The sequence below is a fragment of the Alexandromys fortis genome, unplaced genomic scaffold (genome assembly GCF_014885135.2).
Source record: "Alexandromys fortis isolate MF-2015 unplaced genomic scaffold, M_Fortis_MF-2015_v1.1 scaffold_123, whole genome shotgun sequence".
Taxonomy (NCBI): Eukaryota; Metazoa; Chordata; class Mammalia; order Rodentia; family Cricetidae; genus Alexandromys; species Alexandromys fortis.
Window position 1 is genome coordinate 1271035 of NW_026068003.1, and position 18339 is coordinate 1289373.

The 18339-nt window shown below is 49.3% G+C and overlaps 1 protein-coding gene across 2 annotated transcripts in view; it reads right to left on the minus strand.

Annotated features, from left to right (window-relative positions):
* Acox2 (acyl-CoA oxidase 2) overlaps nucleotides 1–18339 on the minus strand; it is a 30497-nt gene that overhangs the window by 11743 nt on the left and 415 nt on the right. The window contains exons 2-13 of one of the 2 annotated variants that reach the window (XM_050161109.1): nucleotides 16482–16702; nucleotides 15723–15885; nucleotides 15369–15520; nucleotides 14913–15020; nucleotides 13125–13244; nucleotides 12246–12361; nucleotides 11516–11688; nucleotides 9659–9821; nucleotides 7744–7934; nucleotides 5902–6081; nucleotides 2390–2495; nucleotides 1521–1630 (exon numbers count right to left, since the gene is read on the minus strand). In XM_050161109.1, the coding sequence (XP_050017066.1) occupies nucleotides 1521–1630; nucleotides 2390–2495; nucleotides 5902–6081; nucleotides 7744–7934; nucleotides 9659–9821; nucleotides 11516–11688; nucleotides 12246–12361; nucleotides 13125–13244; nucleotides 14913–15020; nucleotides 15369–15520; nucleotides 15723–15885; nucleotides 16482–16641 (1742 nt within the window). In that variant the 5' untranslated portion in view covers nucleotides 16642–16702. The remainder of the gene's footprint in view (nucleotides 1–1520; nucleotides 1631–2389; nucleotides 2496–5901; nucleotides 6082–7743; nucleotides 7935–9658; nucleotides 9822–11515; nucleotides 11689–12245; nucleotides 12362–13124; nucleotides 13245–14912; nucleotides 15021–15368; nucleotides 15521–15722; nucleotides 15886–16481; nucleotides 16703–18339) is intronic. The other variant, XM_050161108.1, reaches the window with a different exon arrangement.

Sequence of the window (18339 nt, forward strand, 5' to 3'; positions counted from 1 at the left end):
CTCTTTGAAATGTTAGAAAGTGTGTCGGGAAGGTGCTTAGTTATATCACAGACTGTAATGGTACTAAGTCTGAGGAAATTCAAATACATATAAAGTGCAGCAATGCTAGGAAATTTCCCCAGTGTCAAGATCAAACCAGCTACGCTCCTGCTACCTGTAAGAGTTCCATCACTGATGTCAAGTGCGTGATTATGTCAGAATCACTGACTCTACAACAAAGAGTACCCAAAATGGGCTTATTCATGGCTTAATCTTGAAAAATGCATTTAAGTGATTGTATTCCCTTTTGATATTAAAAAAATAAAAGAATTGTTGTTTACTACAGAAAACAACAACAAAAGACAGTAGAAAGACTATAGGAGGATTGAAGGCTAGCCTGGGGTACCTGGAGGGTGTCAGCCCCCCTCCCCCCTTTTCTCAAGAAAACAGCTATTTACTGTCTGCCATGTTAAGGCTGTGTGTGTGCACATGTGTGCACTGAGGAATGTATGTGTGCAATGTATACTAGCGGGCATTGTAAGCAGTGCTGTTGTTCACTAGGCCGCGGTGCCGTGGAGGAGGGCCGGACACTGTGTTTCATAACCACTTAATAAAGAGTGGGGATCAGTAAGCAAGATGACCACTACTAACCTTAGACATTTGAGCGTTTTCCTTGGGGCTCCCTCTCTCCTCACCCCAACAACTAAAGGATGATGCCTGCCTCCGTGGGAAGCCGTCAGGGCCCCTATTGTTTGTTAGATGACTGGAATGTGGGGCTGCTGCCAGGAGGAATCCCTTTATGAGGGAGGACTACGGCAAGGTTCTCCTAATGCTTTCTTCCAGTGAGTTCTACCAGGGAGTGAGAGGCCAGCGGCAGGTCTCTTCCTGGAACCTTCCTGAGGACGGACATATCTGTGCCTCCGTGGCACATGGGAAATGAAGGTGTCTTGTCTCCACTGTTTCTCTCCTTCACCTTCGAAAGGATTCTGTTAGCCTCCCCTATGCTAACTGATGGAGTCCTGGCTGGTGTGTTTAAAGTCAGGGCACTAAGGTTTAAAGACAGACAAATGGACACTGGGCAAGTGTGTCTCCTTTCCTGTGATCTGGCTAACCCTGTGGTTGGTAGGGGGTCTCAGCACAGCGGGTTGAAGACTACGTGGAACTCCGATGCCCAGAGGCGGAGGTCTGCAGGGTTCCATGCCAGCCCCGGTTGCGTGTGATTGAATGCTGGGTCGCCAGGTGGCGCTCGTGCTCAGTCTGCCTGTCAGCCTGACCTAGGCGTGCCTCTGCAGGTACTTTTCAGGACTCCTGTTCTGAGAAAGCCCTTTTCAGGCCTGGACTTTGACAATGGGAATGAACACTTCCCCGTCTTCCAGTTGTTGGTAAGCGAAACATCTCAGCTGCCTCGGCTTAGGAGGCCTTCTTACTGCTCCCCACCCCGTGACCTTGAGTCCTGTAACCTGTGCCCTGTATCTCTCTGCATCTCTCCGGTTTTACTCTGTCTCTACCATGCTCGTGGTAGAGTCACCCTCAGGACGGACCAGACTGTCTCTGCTTTCTTCTGATTGGCTTCCGGCCCTTTCTTTCCCCTGCAGCATGCATGATTCTTCTGGAAACTCTTTTTACTCCTTCCAAGCGTGGCACTCTCCCCCTGCAAGGGAAGGAAGAACCAGCCATCCTACCAAGCTCTAGAAGGGCCTAAGGCCTCAGGCCTCACCCCCCCCCCTCCTGCTCTCCCTCCCCTGTCTGCCTCACCTTAGTTCAGTTCTCTTGCTTTGGCTTCTCCGCCAACTAGCCTTTCCTACCTGCTTTGATGACACCTGCGCTCTTTGCTGGGAAACCTCTCCCAAGCTGCCACAACCCTCAGACCGCCAACTGCTGCTTGAAATCTTAGCCCTTGTACCCCTTTCTTCTGGAGAATCTTTTGGGCTCTGCAGGGAGTGTAACCAGCAGGCATTTCCCATCCCATTCCCGCGCTTCCCCGATTATAGCTGTTTGTCGGTGGCGTCTCTGCTGTTTAGTATCCAGGGCTGGTGAAGAGTCAAATATTTATCGACTGGTGGTGAAACACGCACAAACACAAAAGAGAACGTAAATTGGATCAGACATCCTAGGATTGCCCGTGGGGCTAAGGGAAGACTTGAGCTGCTTTTCTCTCTGGGAGGAGCTATTTGAATGACCTGAATCAAATCCAGTAGCAATGCCTCATTAGATTTTCCTAAAGGCTGCCAGCAAGATGCTTTGGAGTTAAGTCCTTTCATTAAAATTCTCTGGACCACAGCCTTGGATGCAAGATGATGGCAGTCTCTGAGGAGCAGGCGTGGGTAAGGATGTGACCTTGAGTGTTCTCATAGCATGGTGGCCTACCTGGGAAACAGAACAAGCCCCTTACAGCTGACAGACATCTCACCTTAGCAGCCTGGATGTGTATGGTAGCAGTCTGGTTCCAGGCGTCATGCTGGTCAACCCCAGATCTCATGAGGGTCTGTGTGTGGTGTGCTGCATCCTTTATGAGCCTGGGAACCAAAGAAAAGAGGCTCAGTATCCTGAATGAGCAGGAAAGAGAACTGATGGGCTGCTGGGGTCTCTCAAAAATGGAAATGATCCAACTGATGTCTTATATGCCATAAAGCTATAGACTCAGAAGCATCTCTTTAATTTCCGGGCATTCCCAATTTACAGTGGGAAAAACTGAGTCCCAGAGAGGTTAATTAACTTGCCCAGGATCACACAGCTAATAAGGAATAGGGCTAATATTTTTTTTCTCCATTGAGACAGTATTGCTGTATAGTCCAGAGTGACCTAGAACTTTAAATCCTCCTGCTTTAGCCTCCGGGAGTTCTTAAGCCTTTAGATCTACTTCAGGCCATCCTGTTGATAGACTTCTTATGGCCAGGGCAAGGAGAATGTTTATTCTTCTAAGGCTAATCATGCTGCAAATTCCTACCTGAGGTACCTAGATACAAAAACAGAGACCCACCTCCTGACCTCTGAGCATTAACTTAGCCGTTTGCCGTTATAATAACCTTTAGTCTGTTTTCTACAGTGTTTATCTGGCCTTTGGGATTCTGGCATAAAACAAACTGTTTATTAAGCAATGCCGAGTTTGCTTTGTCAGGGACTTGATAAGCAGATGGTACATTGAGTTCCAAGGTAGGAGATGCAGAATGGCCTTTTAATCCCCCAGTAGCCTGTTTTCCCTTCCCCAACCTTCCCAGCCCTGTGTGTCCTGTGTGTTTATCAGGCTAGCTTACAGATAGATCCCCATTTCTAAACATACTACCTGGCATATTACAGGCATTTAAAAGTACTGTGGAATGAATAAGCAAATGTCTCAAGTTGCCTTTGATCCTAAGGAAGCTGCTACCCTCCTCGGGTCACAAGTTGGAATGTAAGCTTTCTTGGTAAATGCTGGAAATGTTTTCTCCAGGTTCTGGCTTTCCATTTTGGGACAGAGTTCAGAAAGTTCCCTTCTAGATAGTTAAATCTCTTCAGTGATGGTGTTTGTATTTGGTTGGTTAGGGTGTGTTTCTTTTTCCAGTCTCTGGAATACTTAGTCATTTCTGACACATAGTATTTGGTGGTAATTGTTAAATGACAGAACGGGCATATTCTTTTTTAGGGGGAAGGGAGTTTGAGACAGGGTTTCTCTGTTGCTTTGGAGACTGTTCCGGAACTCCCTCTGTAGATCAGGCTGGCCTCAAACGCACAGAGATCCGCCTGTCTCTGCCTCCTGAGTGCTGGGATTAAAGGCGGACGCCACCACTGCCCAGCAGAATGTGCACATTCTTGGGTGGTTTGTTAGTTTGTTTTTTAGTTTTCCAAGACAAGGTTTCTCTATTTAACAGCTCTGACTGTCCCAGAACTTGCTCTATAGACCAGGCTGGCCTGGAACTCACAGAGACCTGCCTGCCTCTGCCTCTTGAGTGCTTCTTGAGTGCTGGAATTAAAGGTGTGCACCACCACTGCCTAGCTGTTTTTTCATAGAATTTATGTTATGGGTTGGAGAGATGGCTCAACAATTAAGAGCACTGGCTGCTCTTTTTGAGGACCCAGGTTCAAGTCCCATCTTCTGCACAGTAGCTAACAACTGTTTGTAACGCCAGTTCCAAGAGATTCAATGCCCACTTCTGGCATCCATGGGCACCTCTTCTCTATGGTGCACAGATATACAGATAAGCACTCAAACACATAAAATTAAAATCAATAATAAAAAAATTAATGTTTTAAGCTAGGCATGGCAATGCACATCTTTAATTCTAGCACTGAGGAGGCAAGAGGCAGAGGCAGGTAGATCTCTATGAGTTTGAGGACAGCCCAGTCTACCCAGTGAGTTCCAGGCAAGCCATGACTACGTAGTGAGACCCTTACTTAAGAAAGGAACAACAAATAATATATGTTCTTGGGCTGGAGAGATGGCTTAGCCATTAAAGGCTAGGCTCACAACCAAAAGTATAATATATATTCTTTCTAAAAAAAAACCATGTATTTTCATGTATTTCGTACTTGTGTGTGTTTATGTGTACCATGTATGTGCAGGTACCCATGGAAGCTAGAAGAATATGTCAGTTTCCCTGGTAACCAAACCTGAGTCCTCTGCAAGAACAGTAAGCTCTCTCTTAATGGTTGCGCCTTCTCTCTAGCTTTGAGTCCTTAGTTTTGATCATGTGCCTTGGACTTGACTAGACCCTGACTACAAACCAGTTCTATTCTTTATTTATTTATTTATTTATTTATTTATTTATTTATTTATTTAAGATTTCTGTCTCTTCCCCACCGCCGCCTCCCCTTCCCCTCCCCCTTCCCCAATCAAGTCCCCCTCCTCCTCAGCCCAAAGAACAATCAGGGTTCACTGCCCTGTGGGAGGTCCAAGGACCACCCTCCTCCATCCAGGTCTAGTAAGGTGAGCATCCAAACTGCCTAGGCTCCCACAAAGCCAATACGTGCAGTAGGATCAAAACCCAGTGCCATTGTTCTTGAGTTCTCAGTAGTCCTCATTGTCCACTATGTTCAGCGAGACCGGTTTTGACCCAGGCTTTTTCAGACCCAGGCCAGCTGGCCTTGGTGAGTTCCCGATAGAACATCCCCATTGTCTCAGTGTGTGGGTGCACCCCTTGTGGTCCTGAGTTCCTTGCTCATGCTCTCTCTTTTTCTGCTCCTGATTTGGACCTAAACCAGTTCTATTCTGAGGTATAACTACACTTCTGAACATTGCCTTTATGCTTTCTTTGTTTATTTAATGTGTATGATATATATGTGTGTATGTAGCATATATGTACATGTGTGTATGCATATGTTAGCAGGTACATGTGCTTGCATAGAGTCCAGAGGATGTCAGAAATCCTCCTCTATCAATCTGTGCCCTATTCCCCTGAGATAGAGTCTCTCAGTGTACTTGGATCCAGGCTGGCAGCCAGCAAGCCCCAGGGATCACCCTGTTTCTGTCCCACACAGCGTGGGCATTACTAGTACTTACAACTTGTGCCTGCCTGTTTTACAGGGGTGCAGATAGCAACTTGACTCTGAAAATTACTAGTAGATTGTGGGATAGTTCAGACTTAAAACACTACTTTACTTGATGGCACTGATTTGTACATCCGTTCATGGACAGTGATTCATGTATGAGCACATTTGTTAGATTGGAACTCACCATAGGCACCTAAAGGTTTAAAGGCTTCCTCTCACTAGCCAGAGAGGGGATACATTTCTACCACTGTGACTGGGATAAAGAAACGGTGGTGGTTAATGGCTGAAGGGTAAGGTGTTCCTTCTTCTACACCCACAATCATAGGAGCTGGAGGTCTGGAGAGGCAGGGGATGGCCGTGGTTGGTAAAGCACTGTCTGCTAGTGACCGTCCAGCTGTCCTTGTGTGGGAAGGAACCCACCATGGGTGGGATGCTGACTTCTCCATACTGGCTTACCTGGTAGATACATGTGCCCAGGCTGTGGTATAGAGGTCGGGGCAAAGGAAGTCAGCTGCTGTCTGGACTGCACACCTGGCTGGCCCTGGTATGGCAAGATACATAACAGATGGAGGGAGATGCTTCTGTGGTGTGGAGCCTGCGGACACCTGAGCCTGCAGGTAGCTCTTCATCAGAAACCTGGGAGGTGAAGGTAGAGACAGATGAGGCAGTGTGTGACTCTGTGGGACCCTCAGCCCCTCCCTTACTACCAGGGTCACACATATTCACGCTGTGCTCCAGTGGGGAGAGAACCAGGGGCTCCAGGCCTCTGCCCGCCAGTCACTCTTCACCCACCCCGCACGTCTTCTGTAGGACCCTCGGTGAAATGTACCAAAAGTACTAATTTCTTTAGCAGGTGATGGGAGCATGCAAAGCTGGGCTAGACTCCCTGAGATCCTAAACACAAGTCCTTTTGAGGTTTGTGCCAACAGATGTGGCACCGTCAGGATAGAGTGGGGACTTAGGATGTAAGTATAGCGTCTGTGAAAGAGTACCGACATAAGGAAGAAGGAAAGTGACTCCAGGCTGCTCCTGTGTGCGACAATCCAGGGGTTACGAGTTCTGTGCGCGGACAACCCTGGGCTCCCAGTAGCTCTTCTGACACCACTGTGGGATGCTCTACAATTGTCTGCGCTTCCCTAGGCTTCAGTTTCTTCATGACAATGGGGATGAATTTTCTTGTCTAGCAGGGTGGGTGCGTGGAGCTGAATGAGATACTCGCAAATTGGTTGCCAAATGCCGGGTGCAGGTTGCCTAATGCATGCTATTGTATCATTTTTATAACTTGAAAAAGCAATCCTGGTAAACGCTATGTGTCATATTTGCCAGAGAGGTCCTTTTTTTTTCTTGGATGCTGAAGCATCTACTCTGTTCAGTTGCCAGAGAATAAATGAGTATGAAAATGTCAGTCATCAGAGGCAGCTGGCAAGAAGCAGCCTATTTGGAGGAGGCTGGTGAGGCCTAACTGTCCTTCAGGGTACAGCCTGTTCTGTGTTTCCTCAATGAGCAAGGCAGAAAAGTGTCTGCCCTCAGGGAAATCCTGGTTTAACTAGGAAGAAGAACCAAAAAGCTAAGCATAAGCCAGGCGGTGGTGGCGCACGCCTTTAATCCCAGCACTCTGGAGGCAGAGGCAGGTGGATCTCTGTGAGTTTGAGGCCAGCCTGGTCTACAGAGAGAGTTCCAGGACAGGCTCCAAAGCTACATAGAGAAAGCCTATCTAACCCGGTCTTGAAAAACTGAGAAAAAAAAAAAGAAAGCTAAGCAAGAAGTTGTGGACAATTATGGATTGTGATAGCTTCCAAAGGAAACATGTGGTTTTGAGTGGCAGAGGGCCAAGGAAAGAAGAGTATGATCAGCGGAGGCAGGAGGACCTGAGAGCAGGTTGGTCAGGCAGCATCTGGGTTATAAGGGCTGAAAGAACATAGTGTATACTGTGGCATTTTCCTTCAAGTAGAGAGAAGCTAATAAACCATTTTAAACAAAACAAAGATGTAATTTTTCTCTAGGCTTTGAAGAGAGCCCCCTGTGCCTATGGAGAAGTGGGGACAGGAGAGAAGCAAGATCCCAGGCAGTAACCTGATGCTATTTTCTGGGTAAGACAGAGGGATGGCCTTGCTGGGAATAGTGGGGAATTTGGGGAAAGTGGGCAGATTAGGCACACACTGAGATTTGGGCAGCCCTCAAATGGTACTTTTCCAAAGCTTTCTTCTTCCATGGCATGAAACAGAAGCCTCCGTTAAAGCGGAAGCTAAGGGGACCCCCCAGGATAGGGGCAGAGGTCTGGACAACTCTGGACTTTACCTGGCCACTTGCAGGTAGAGCACTGTGTTCTCGCCCTCATAGGTGCAAGAAGCTGTCACTTGAGTGACCAGTGTTGGCAGACCGCTCAGCTTCGAGTAGCCGTGACCACCGCAGGCCCTGCGACATATCTCTGCCCCCTGCGTACAGAAGTCTGAAATCATGGCCTTCATGCCAGTGCTCAGTGCATGGAGCTGCAAGAATAAAGCAGTGTAAGGGTCCTATAGGACCGTCCAGACTTGTCACCTGGTATCTGCTGCATGCTGGCCACGGCTGATGCTGTTCTTAGCCCACTGCTTCTCAGGGTATCAGACAAAGCAAATAATCAGAGTTTATGGCTTGTGCAAAGTCACATAGTTAGTGTGACTGTGTGACTGTAAGAATGAAGGAAAACCTGTCCTAGCCAGTGTCTCCAGGATCTCCAGAAGAGGGGCCTTCCTGGATTGGGTCCACCATCCTACAAGAGTCATGGGCGCTTGCCAGCAGGCAGAAGTTTGGAAAGGTGGCCAAAGAAGGCATATATCTTCCCAGGTTGTAGGAGGGTGCCATGTTTCAACTGTCTATCCAAACTCCTATGTTGAAATCTGAATCCCAGAGCAATGGTGTCAGGAGGCAGACCTTTGGCATGGATGGTGTCATAAGGTGAAATCTTCATGAGGCATGTTAGTGGCTGCAATGGCTGGAATGTCTTCTCCAAAACTTCTGTTGAAGTACAATTGAACAATTGCTACCTCTGAAAGCTTTCGTTCCACCCCACCATCTGTGTGTGTGTTGGGGGGGGCACAGTGCATTATGGATGTCAGAGAACAGCTAGCAGCAGCCAACTTGCTCTTTCTAGCATGGGAGTTCTAGGGATTGAAATCAGGTCATCAGGCTTGGCAGCAAGTGCCTTTATCCACGAGCCATGTTACATGCTGGTCCTACAGTTGCCACCATAACTGTTTTAAGAGGTGACTGGGCCATGAGGGTTCCTGTGTTATGGATGAGTTCATGCCCTTGTAGGACTGAGTTCCTTATTGTGGAAGCTGCTTTGCTATGAACCTGAGTCCCTTTTCTCAGTGCCTGCCCGCTCTTTTTTCGTATGATATCCACTGCCATGCTACCACACAGCAGGAAGGCCCTTAGCAAACAGTAGCACCACGACAGAGGCTGGATATCACCAGAAGAGTGAGAAATCAGTTTCTGTTGTGCACAAGCCGCTGACTTCATAGACGCTTGACAGAACAACTGGGCAGAAGTTGTCAGGCAGTGGCTTAGTTTAAGGTTTTGGTTCTTGAAAGCCCCCATCCGCCTTTCAGATCTTCACATCTATGGGAGGAAGGCCTCCTTTTCCCTTTCCATCTCAGTTTCCTTGCCAAATAAGAATGTAAATGGTGTATGCTATGGAGAGGGTTAATGAAACAATGCTTTGAGAGCCCAGGACCTACACAGACGGAAGGTGTGTGAGTCATAGCCTCATCCTAGACTCTGGGAGTATTGAATCAATGCACAGCTTGGGACCATGGTGCCCTCTCTGGACCGGATACGATTTTGGGCTTTTGAAAGGCAAAGCAGAGCCTCTGAGGTGTGTTATCTTCCTGATTGAACACATGGATGGTTCTGTTATTTTGTGGCCGGTAGAATAAATCAGGTTAGTCCAGGTGAAACTGTGCCATCCAATGAATTCAGTTGGCTTTGTCTGGGGTTGTTTTGGTTCCTCTCATGCACTGGGGATTGTGGCTCGGTGCCCCCTACGCTCACATTACTGCTAACGTTCTTGGAGCGCTCTAGGGGCCGGGTGTCTGTGGATCTACATATCACCCTAACGTCCTGGGGCATTGGGAGACAGAGGGCCTATGGGAGCCGGGCTGTAGCCACTTCCCAACAACTGGAACAGCATTAGTCACCCGCCAGGAGCAGCTCTCAGCACACAGAATACCTCAGGCAGGAGGCTGAAGTCTCTTTTCAGAATGGCACTGTAGGCACCGTGGAAGAATTCTAAGAGGCTGGTGGCCACGAAATGAAAGGCGTAACTCATGGCAAGCTGGGGAAGGAGTTTCTGCTGCTGTGTCTGGTAGTCCAGGATTTTTGCCTCTGGCTCACTGAGGGGAAAAGAAGCAAAAGGTTTAGAATTTCACTCCAAGCCAGCTTTCCATATTCCTAATACTGTCAAAGCCGAAAGGAACATTGGACCATTGAAAGGCCAACATGAGGTTACTATGTTCTAAGTCCCACCCATCACCAACATTCACTCAATTTCCTCTAAAAATACCCTCAGCGTATACATCCAATATCTTATCTGAAAATCTGAGAGGTTCTGAACTCCAAGTTGTCTGGACGCAAAGGCCAGGTGAAGGGGTGTGGCCCTGCCCCACTGATGACTAGAGTTGGGAACCTTTCTCTGCCCCATGACCAGGTGCTTGCTGCGTGACGAGAAATGCATTGAGCGTGAGAACTCTTAGGGTATAAACTTGGGCCCACAGATAATGTAAGAAAGGAACTGTGGCTTCCCTGTCCGTTGCTGCGTCTTCAGTACCTGGGGCTACCTCCAGCATGTGGAGACCCGAGTCTTGGGATTGGGAGAGGGTGCGTGCATGGAAAGTCGGCTGAAGTTGGTAGGAACCTGGGATCTCCTCCTCACACAGCGTGCACTCATAGCCAGCCTCGGGACCCTTCTGCTGCCCAGACAGAGGCACTATCACCTCTTGCCTCCAGTATTCAGTCCTCCAGGGAAGATGTGCCCCGCCTGGAATTCAAAAGCCCAGGCCTCATTCTGAGGCTGTTGCGAGTTTTAAAGGGCCTCTGAGATTCAAGCTTGCTACCCTTCTCACATTCCACCCTTACCACCACCCTGAAACTCTGCCCCTGTTACCTCTATTTTGCAGACATGGAAGCTGAGGGAGAAAGAAGTGTGTGATGCCCAGGTCTGCCTGGCATCTAGTCCTTAGCGTGTTTATGGCAGGTTGGGGCCCTTCACGTCAAGTATGCTCAGACCTGGTGACTTCACTATGCACAGGTCCGACATGAACCTGGGAGGGCCTCCTCAAGCCCAGGGCCAGTCAGTAGGGCGGGAATGGAAACTCCCCTTAGCCCCATTAGGCTATGATGTGCCCTGCCGCTGCTTCCTGTTCTCAGTGCAGTTTGCTGCATCTTGAGAGTGTGTGTCCATTTGGGACCTATCCCAAAAGACTTGTTTCCCTGGATTTAAATTCTTTCTGGAAATACACACGTATACTCTCAGATGTCATATAGCCGCCCTTGCTGTTCTGTGTCATAGAATGGAGAGGATGGGAACCAGATGCAACAGACAATGAAAAGAAGGGGTCTAGACTTAGCCTTCTCACAGCTAGGCACCGAGTTTGAGCCAGGCAACACAAGTTTAGTCACATGCAGACTAGGGCAATTGGCTTTTACCAGACACAACTTGACAACAACCAACCAGCCTTGACAACTGGCAGACACCAACTCACTAGCTAAGTCACAGCCATGCAGGACAAATGGGAACTCAGCAAAAGGCCTGAGTCACAGCAGGTGGCACAGGGTAGAAGATGTGGTCACCCAGAGCCTGATGGGGCCACACCCTGATAAGAGACTAACAAACAGGTTAGACCAGCCAGTCTAGTGATGGAGTAGAGAGAACTAAAGACGCCACCTGGACTGCATGCATGTGTGGGTGTGTGCATGTGTGTGAGATCTGCCCCAGCACCAGGACTCTGGCAGAGGTGGTGTCCATGCAGACACCGTGGGACTGAATGTCAGCCGTCTCTGTCAGGATCAGCCTTCGGGTGCTCCTTGCCTAGGCCGAAGAGGGGACTGGTGGCGTATGACCGAGTAGCGCACAGCAATGACACACGACTTCTGGAGGTGGGGTAGGATTCCTTTTAACAGCAGCCACACCCGTGTCACCAGCATGGCTAGATAATTGCTCTGTGGTATCCCGAGCCTCCGGTAGGAACCATCTGGCAAGACCTGTGTGTAACAGAGACAGGTCTGGGTTGGAGCCGAGGCTACCAGGCTGCACTCCCATGAGCCTCCATCCCTGCAGGCATCCCTCTTCTGCTCGCCGAAAGCAGACCCCTTGTGCAGCATGATTGCCAACACGTGAAAGTGCTTCCATGAGACACCCCAGAAACCCCCACCTTTTACACCTCAACAGGTACAGGCTGGCTAACTGGGGACTTCTGCCAACACCTGGGCCATACCTGTTCTGCGATGGATTGTAGGGAAATAGCATGTTCACCCTCAGCTCCTCCCCTTCTGGGGATCTACTCTGAAAACCATGTGCTAAGTATTTAAAACCATATTTAAGTATCGGGAGTCTGAGGCTTAAAGTGACAGGATTTCCCCAACACTGTTGTGCTCCTAAGCTGGGTCTTATCCTTATCTGTGGGACCCCTAAGCCTCTTTCTGGGGGAAGGGGTTTGGAGTCCAAACGCAGCTTTGCTGAGGCAAACCAGAGCCTGTGGCAGCTATGCAAAGGGTAAGTGCCTAGGTGGTCTGGGGCCATAACCTTCCCAGGATCTAACCTCTGCAAAGCGACTCAGCATGTTCTCTCTGGGAACCCTCACGTGGTTCAGTCTCAGGAAGCCATTGTCTACGTGTTCCAAGCCCATCTTGGGCCCTATGTCCCCAACTGTGATTCCTAGAAGAGGGCAGAGATGAGAAGGCCTGTCAGTTGAGTGTATGCAGTATGCATTCACACACACACACACACACACACACACACACACACGTGCGCACGCACAGGTTTATACACACAGAAGCACACACATGCACACACAGAGTATACACAGACACACACTAAGGTGCACACACAGGCATGCATAGAGACACATATAGGCACACACGCAGAGACACAAAGGCATACACACACACACACACACACACACACACACACACACACACACACACACCATGGTATTCAGGCTTCAGGTAAGCAAGCCAAAGTCAGGCAGATGCTGAATCTTGTACCAGTCAAACAGCCAGCTCATACTATATTAGCTCTGTCAATTGGGTTCCTTCTAGCCAAGGGGGATATGTCCCAGCTTCTGTACATCTCTCTTAGGGGATTCAGGACAGGGAAAGTTGTTAGGAGCATCTTATGAGAGGGGTTCTTTTTTTATTATTTATTTATTAGAGTTCTGTCTTCTCCCGTCACCGCCTCCTATTCCCCCCCCTTCCCCCAACCAAGCCCCCCTCTCTCATCAGCCCCAAGAACAGTCAGGGTTCCCTGCCCTGTGGGGAGTCCAAGGACCTCCCACCTCCTTCCAGGTCTAGTAAGGTGAACATCCAAACAGCCTAGGCTCACACACAGCCAGTACGTGGAGTAGGATCAAAACCCAGTGCCATTGTTCTTGAGTTCTCAGCAGTAGGAGAGGGGTTCTTGAGTAAGCAGTAGAGCTTACCTGGCAGTGGGGTGTGATCCTGTAGGCTCCGAATGGGCACAATGAAGGCATGCATACCATGCTGGGCTCCTGAGCAGATCAACTGGGCAAAGACTATAGCATGGGTGACTGACCGTCCCACTGAGCGGAAAGATGAGAGGCCCATCACAGGAAGCTTATGTACCTTGTCTTGCCTCTGCTTCCTGGGCTTGGGGTTGCTGATAGACACCTTTGAGTTCTTAGAAAGTCACTGATGACAGAAAGAATTGCCACCAAAAAACTCAGCTAGAGTACAACAGTGACTTGTCAAGGGAGTTCAAAATGAACCAACTTTTAAAGAATTTTGTACCTTTCCTACCACAACAGCTAATAAATCAGTCTGCTTGCTGTCAGTCGGCCCCATACTGAGTACAACCATCCCCTGTCAAAACCCGGCTAGGGCCCAGCTCTTGGCTGAGGTCTCTTAGTTCTTGCAGGACAGGTCTTATTTTCCAGATAGGGAAACTGTCACTGGCCCGGAGGAGAGCTGGAATTCAAACCGCATCAGCCTGATCTTAAAGATGGATTTCTTTTGCCTGCAAATTTGATATTGATCACCCAGTCATCTTTGTTTCCCTGGCCCCCTCCTCTTTCTTGCCTTGTTTTCCCCATTCTGCTCCCTGTCCTGCTTTAGTTGAATTCAAATAATTTGTTTATTCAATGCCCATACCAGACATTCTCTCACTGGGTCTCCAAGGGCTACAGCGAAGTCCTTAGAAATTATTTCTCAAAGGGGTCTTCGGCAGAACCCTGTCTTTGAGTTCACAGACATTTGTGTGGCTGCTACCTGATATCCACGTGATTGGAGCTTGCCCGAGTATGGAGTGGCAGGGGCAGGGAGGATGTTTAGCCACTAACTAGTACCAGGACATGTGCTTTTGTAGGTGACAAGCTTATTGTTAAATTGGGAGGCTAGAACATAGGATGTGTGGGGAGCTCTTGGGACAAGACTAGGTGGTGTGTATATGACTATCAGTATATTGTGTATATGCACACATGTTGTCTTGGGAGAGCAATATATGTGTTCTATGCATGGATGAGTGTCTGTGATGGGGCAGTGTGCATATTTTTGTGTACATGTTTCTAATAAAGGCAGTGTCTGTGTGTTGTGTATGTGTACAGATGTGTTTTTATGCTGTGTACCCACCAATGGCTGTCTGTGTTATGTGCACACACATTGTGTGTGTGTGGCATGTATATGCACAGGTGTGTCTGCATGAGGACAGTGTGTCTTGTGTACATGCATGTATGTGGAGGGGCAGTATGTGTATGTTTGCATCTACAGGGTGTCTATGTATGAGCAATGGTGTACATGATGGTCAGGGCAAAGTTTGTGTTGTGGGGCAGTGTGTGCTGTGTTTATCTGTGACTGTAGGGGGCAGTGTGTGTGTGTGTATGTTGTGGGCTTGCATAGCTCTCTGTGGGATAGTGTGTGTGTATGTTGTTGGCTTGCATAGCTCTCTGTGGGATAGTGTGTGTGTGCTCTGCGCATCACACGTGTTGTGTGGGGCAGTGCATATGTGAGATGTTCTTGGCCCTCATCACCCACAGGTTGAGTGCATTTCCTTATCTACTCAAAGTTCCCTTGGGACCTTCCGGTCACCTACTAAGTAAACTCTTCACATCCTACCTATTTCAGTGGGTTTCAAGGTGACCAGCCTAGAACAGGAAAATCAACCTGGTGTCTGTTGGGCACCAATGTTAGTGCTATTCAGCCCCAGCTTTGTCTTCATGGCAGAGAGACAGGAAAGTAGGAAAGAGGATACTCACAGTCCCCAGGCCACCACTTGGTGGCAGTCATTGTAGGGCTGTGTATCACAAACTCCTGGGTGGCAGCATCATAGGTGGCTTCAGTCTCCAGGCCCTTCAGATATGACCCTTGGGATCAAGGGGGAGAGTTAGACTCTTGGGCCAAAGTGGGGTACTCACTGGGGAGTAGCTCCTAGGGACAAGGTGAGCTCTGGACTGCAGCCCTATCTCCCTTTTATCTGTGGACTGTGTGAGGACATAGGAATGCATACTGATGCTTCCAAAAGGAATGTCTTGCTCCTTTGGTAGCTCATGCAATGTATGTATCCACATTAGGAAAAGGAACTCCTTCCTCGAGACCCGTGACTGCCATCTGCTGGGGTGTTTCCAAATTAACATGTATGTCTATGAGCTATGAATGGGCCCCCCTGGAGTTGCACAGTCTGAACACTGCAATGCAATGCAGCTCTGGCTCACCGTGTCCCAGCTCTGTCTGGGCATATGTTGCGATGATTTGGAAGTTTTTGCCGAGTTGGCCCCATTTAGCAATCTGCTCATCTGAACCCAGACTTGTGAGAGCGTTCATGGCAATACCATGCAAGTTTAAGTTGGTATATCCAGAAAGTGCTCTGTGGGGGAAAGAGATGCTATAGATGAGTAGCCTGTTGGAAGATGGGTGCATAAACCTTCAAACTGGCTGGGGTGTAGGAGGGAAGGGGCATCTGGCACCCTAGGGTTCCAGTAAGTCCTCCTTTGCTGAGGGAAATGTCTTTTGGGCTTGGAGGTTGCAGGCAAGCCTCTCTGGTGGATGGGTCTACCCTGGATGAGCACCTGTTAGCATAACTGCGTTCAGGACTGTCTTCTGACCAGCCCAGATGCCGGGCTAGCATCTCAAGGTGGAATGTCTTTTGAACTGCAGCCTCATAGAGCTGATCTTGGCTCAGGAAGTAATGGTCCTGCAAGCTGAACACTGGGTCACTTTGGAGGATGCTCTCTGCAACAGAGAACAGAGGATTTCGGTGGCTTGGATAAGGTTCCTGACACCTTCCGATTTTCCCACCCACTGGCCTCATGGATTTGGGAAGGAAGTCACATGTCACTGTCATTTAACAGCTGAAACAGGTGAGACCCTCTGAGGAAAGAAATGTGCTTTTCCCACTATGCTCTGGTGGAACCAGAACCAGGATGTGAATCTTCTGGTGTCTGGTGTCAAGGACCAGTTTGCTACTTGAAAGAGAGACTAAGCTTATAGATGGAGCTCATTTGGTAGAATGGCTACCCAGAATGCGTAGAGCCCTGGGTTTGATCCACACCACCAGTTCCCCAATACTACAGAAACCGGCCTACACCCTCAATCCCAGCATTTGGGAGGTGGAGGCAGGAAGATTGGAAGTTCTAGATCATCCTTGGCTACATAGCGGTTTGAGGCCAGCCTGGGCTACACGTGGCCCTGTCTCAAAACAACAGCAACAGCATTAGTTAAAGGACCGTTAGTTAAAGGAGTACACAATTAGTTAACGGGCTGTTCTAGAAAAAAAAAAAAAAACATGTGGGTCCAAAGCCAGCCCTTGGCCTCCCGCCTCAGCTTACCAACTTTCCTCCTCAGCATAGTGTTTTGGACGCCTCCGTCAAGGATGTTGGTGAGCCGATCCACGCTGAAGGATGGTGTGCGCCTTTCGCTGTCTATGTCAGGGTGCACTTGCCTGCTCCAGTTGTCCCCCAGTGACACTCGGTGCACCCGGCTCCCCATCCTGGATCTGCCTGGCGTCTGCCTCGAGTCTCTGTTCTGAGCACTAGGAGGGGCCAAGAACCTGCGTACAAAAGGCATTGCCCAGGGCTCGGGTCAGCCAGAAGCTGACTTGATTACCAGAAGGTCACCACGCTCGCACTCTGTCCTCATGGCTGCTGACTGTGGTGCACACGTTGCTCACGAGTGAATGCAGTTCACGTTGCTCTGTCTGCAGTAGCCAAGGCCAGGATGATTTGACCACAGAGCTCCTATTCTGTTCTCTGCGGCTTGTGTCACTGCAATGCCTGGGACAGTCTTCATGAAAAGTCAGTGGGAACCAAGCAGAAGAGAACAGTCCTAGGAAGGTTGAGCGAGGGGCTACCACCAGAGGTGGCTGAGAGCTGGCTGGGGTCGGACATGAAACATATACCCTGTTCATACTTTACCGTACTGGGAGGCTCACTGCAGGGACTCTGTGGTCCCGCTCACCTCTTATCTTTACTTCTGTGATACCCAATGAGCACTGTGGAATGGGGTCTGCTGGCATAGGCCTGTAATTCCATCTACTTGGGAGGCAGAGATCAGAAGACCCACCTGGAGTTCAGAACGTGTTTCTAGGATGGTCTGGGTAACTTAGTGAGACCATGCCTCAAAGTCGTAGCGGAATAGTGGGAGAGTGTTTGCCTAGCCTACACAAGGCCCCGGATCCAGTTCCCATTACTGTAGACGAAAGGGGTGGAGGGGAAGAGGAGGAAGAAGGAAAGCTTGTGGAAGGAAGAAAGAGAGGGATAGAGCCTGCTCTCTTCCTGTGAAGTGTTCCCCTGGAGGCCCTGTAACCCCCACAGCTAAGGTGACCCCTGCCTCCTTCACACCAAACCCTTGGCCTTTTAGAAATCCCCGTTCTCCCACAGCGAGTCAACATTTAGACTCATCCCTTTACTTTCTTTGGGCATCCTAACTGTGTTCCTTGCCATCTCCTTGGCCACTGCTCAGCCACCTCCATGTCTCGCCTGGCCTCAGTCTCTCTTATCATGTTTTCTTTTCTTGCTTGTAAATGGGTCCTCAGTGTCCAGTTTGTAGAAAGGAGCCCTTGCACGACCACACACTTCCCACCAGCTAACTAGCCCGCCTGCTCTGCCACCTTAATCCCAACGCCCTCTTTTCCTGACCTTTGCCCTGCTATTCCCTCTGGCCAAGGCTCAGCTTCCCAGTGCCCTAGTGTGAGCTCCAGCCTCTTGTGACTGTACAATAACGCAACCCTCCCAACTGAGCATTCCTGTAAGAACTGTGCATCCCTCTGGTACACTCTTGCCCAAAGCAGTGAGGGCTAGGAAGGTGACATTGTGTCTCCCTGATCCCAGAGTGTGGCTGTCCACCTTCCCTGCTGGCTCTCATCTGCTTTCTTTTCCTTCTTCTCCTGATCCTGAGAATACAGTAAGGGCCTAGTCATTTCTTAGCGAGGACAGGACTGAGGAAGGAGGTACCCTTGTCAGCCCACAGCTCAGGCAAGCTTCTGAAGCGGGGCTGTGGGGTACTGACGGGTCTGGCATGTACAGGGACTCTTTGTCTGCCTGCCTTCCTGGGAGGCTTCCTAGCTGCCTCTTCTTGCTTCTAGCTTTTTTTATTTTTTTCTATGTCAGATGTTCTTGCTGTTCCCCAACTGTCCAGCCTTCTGCCATGGCCAGCCTTCGCCAGGGCTCTGCCTCTGCCTGGACACCC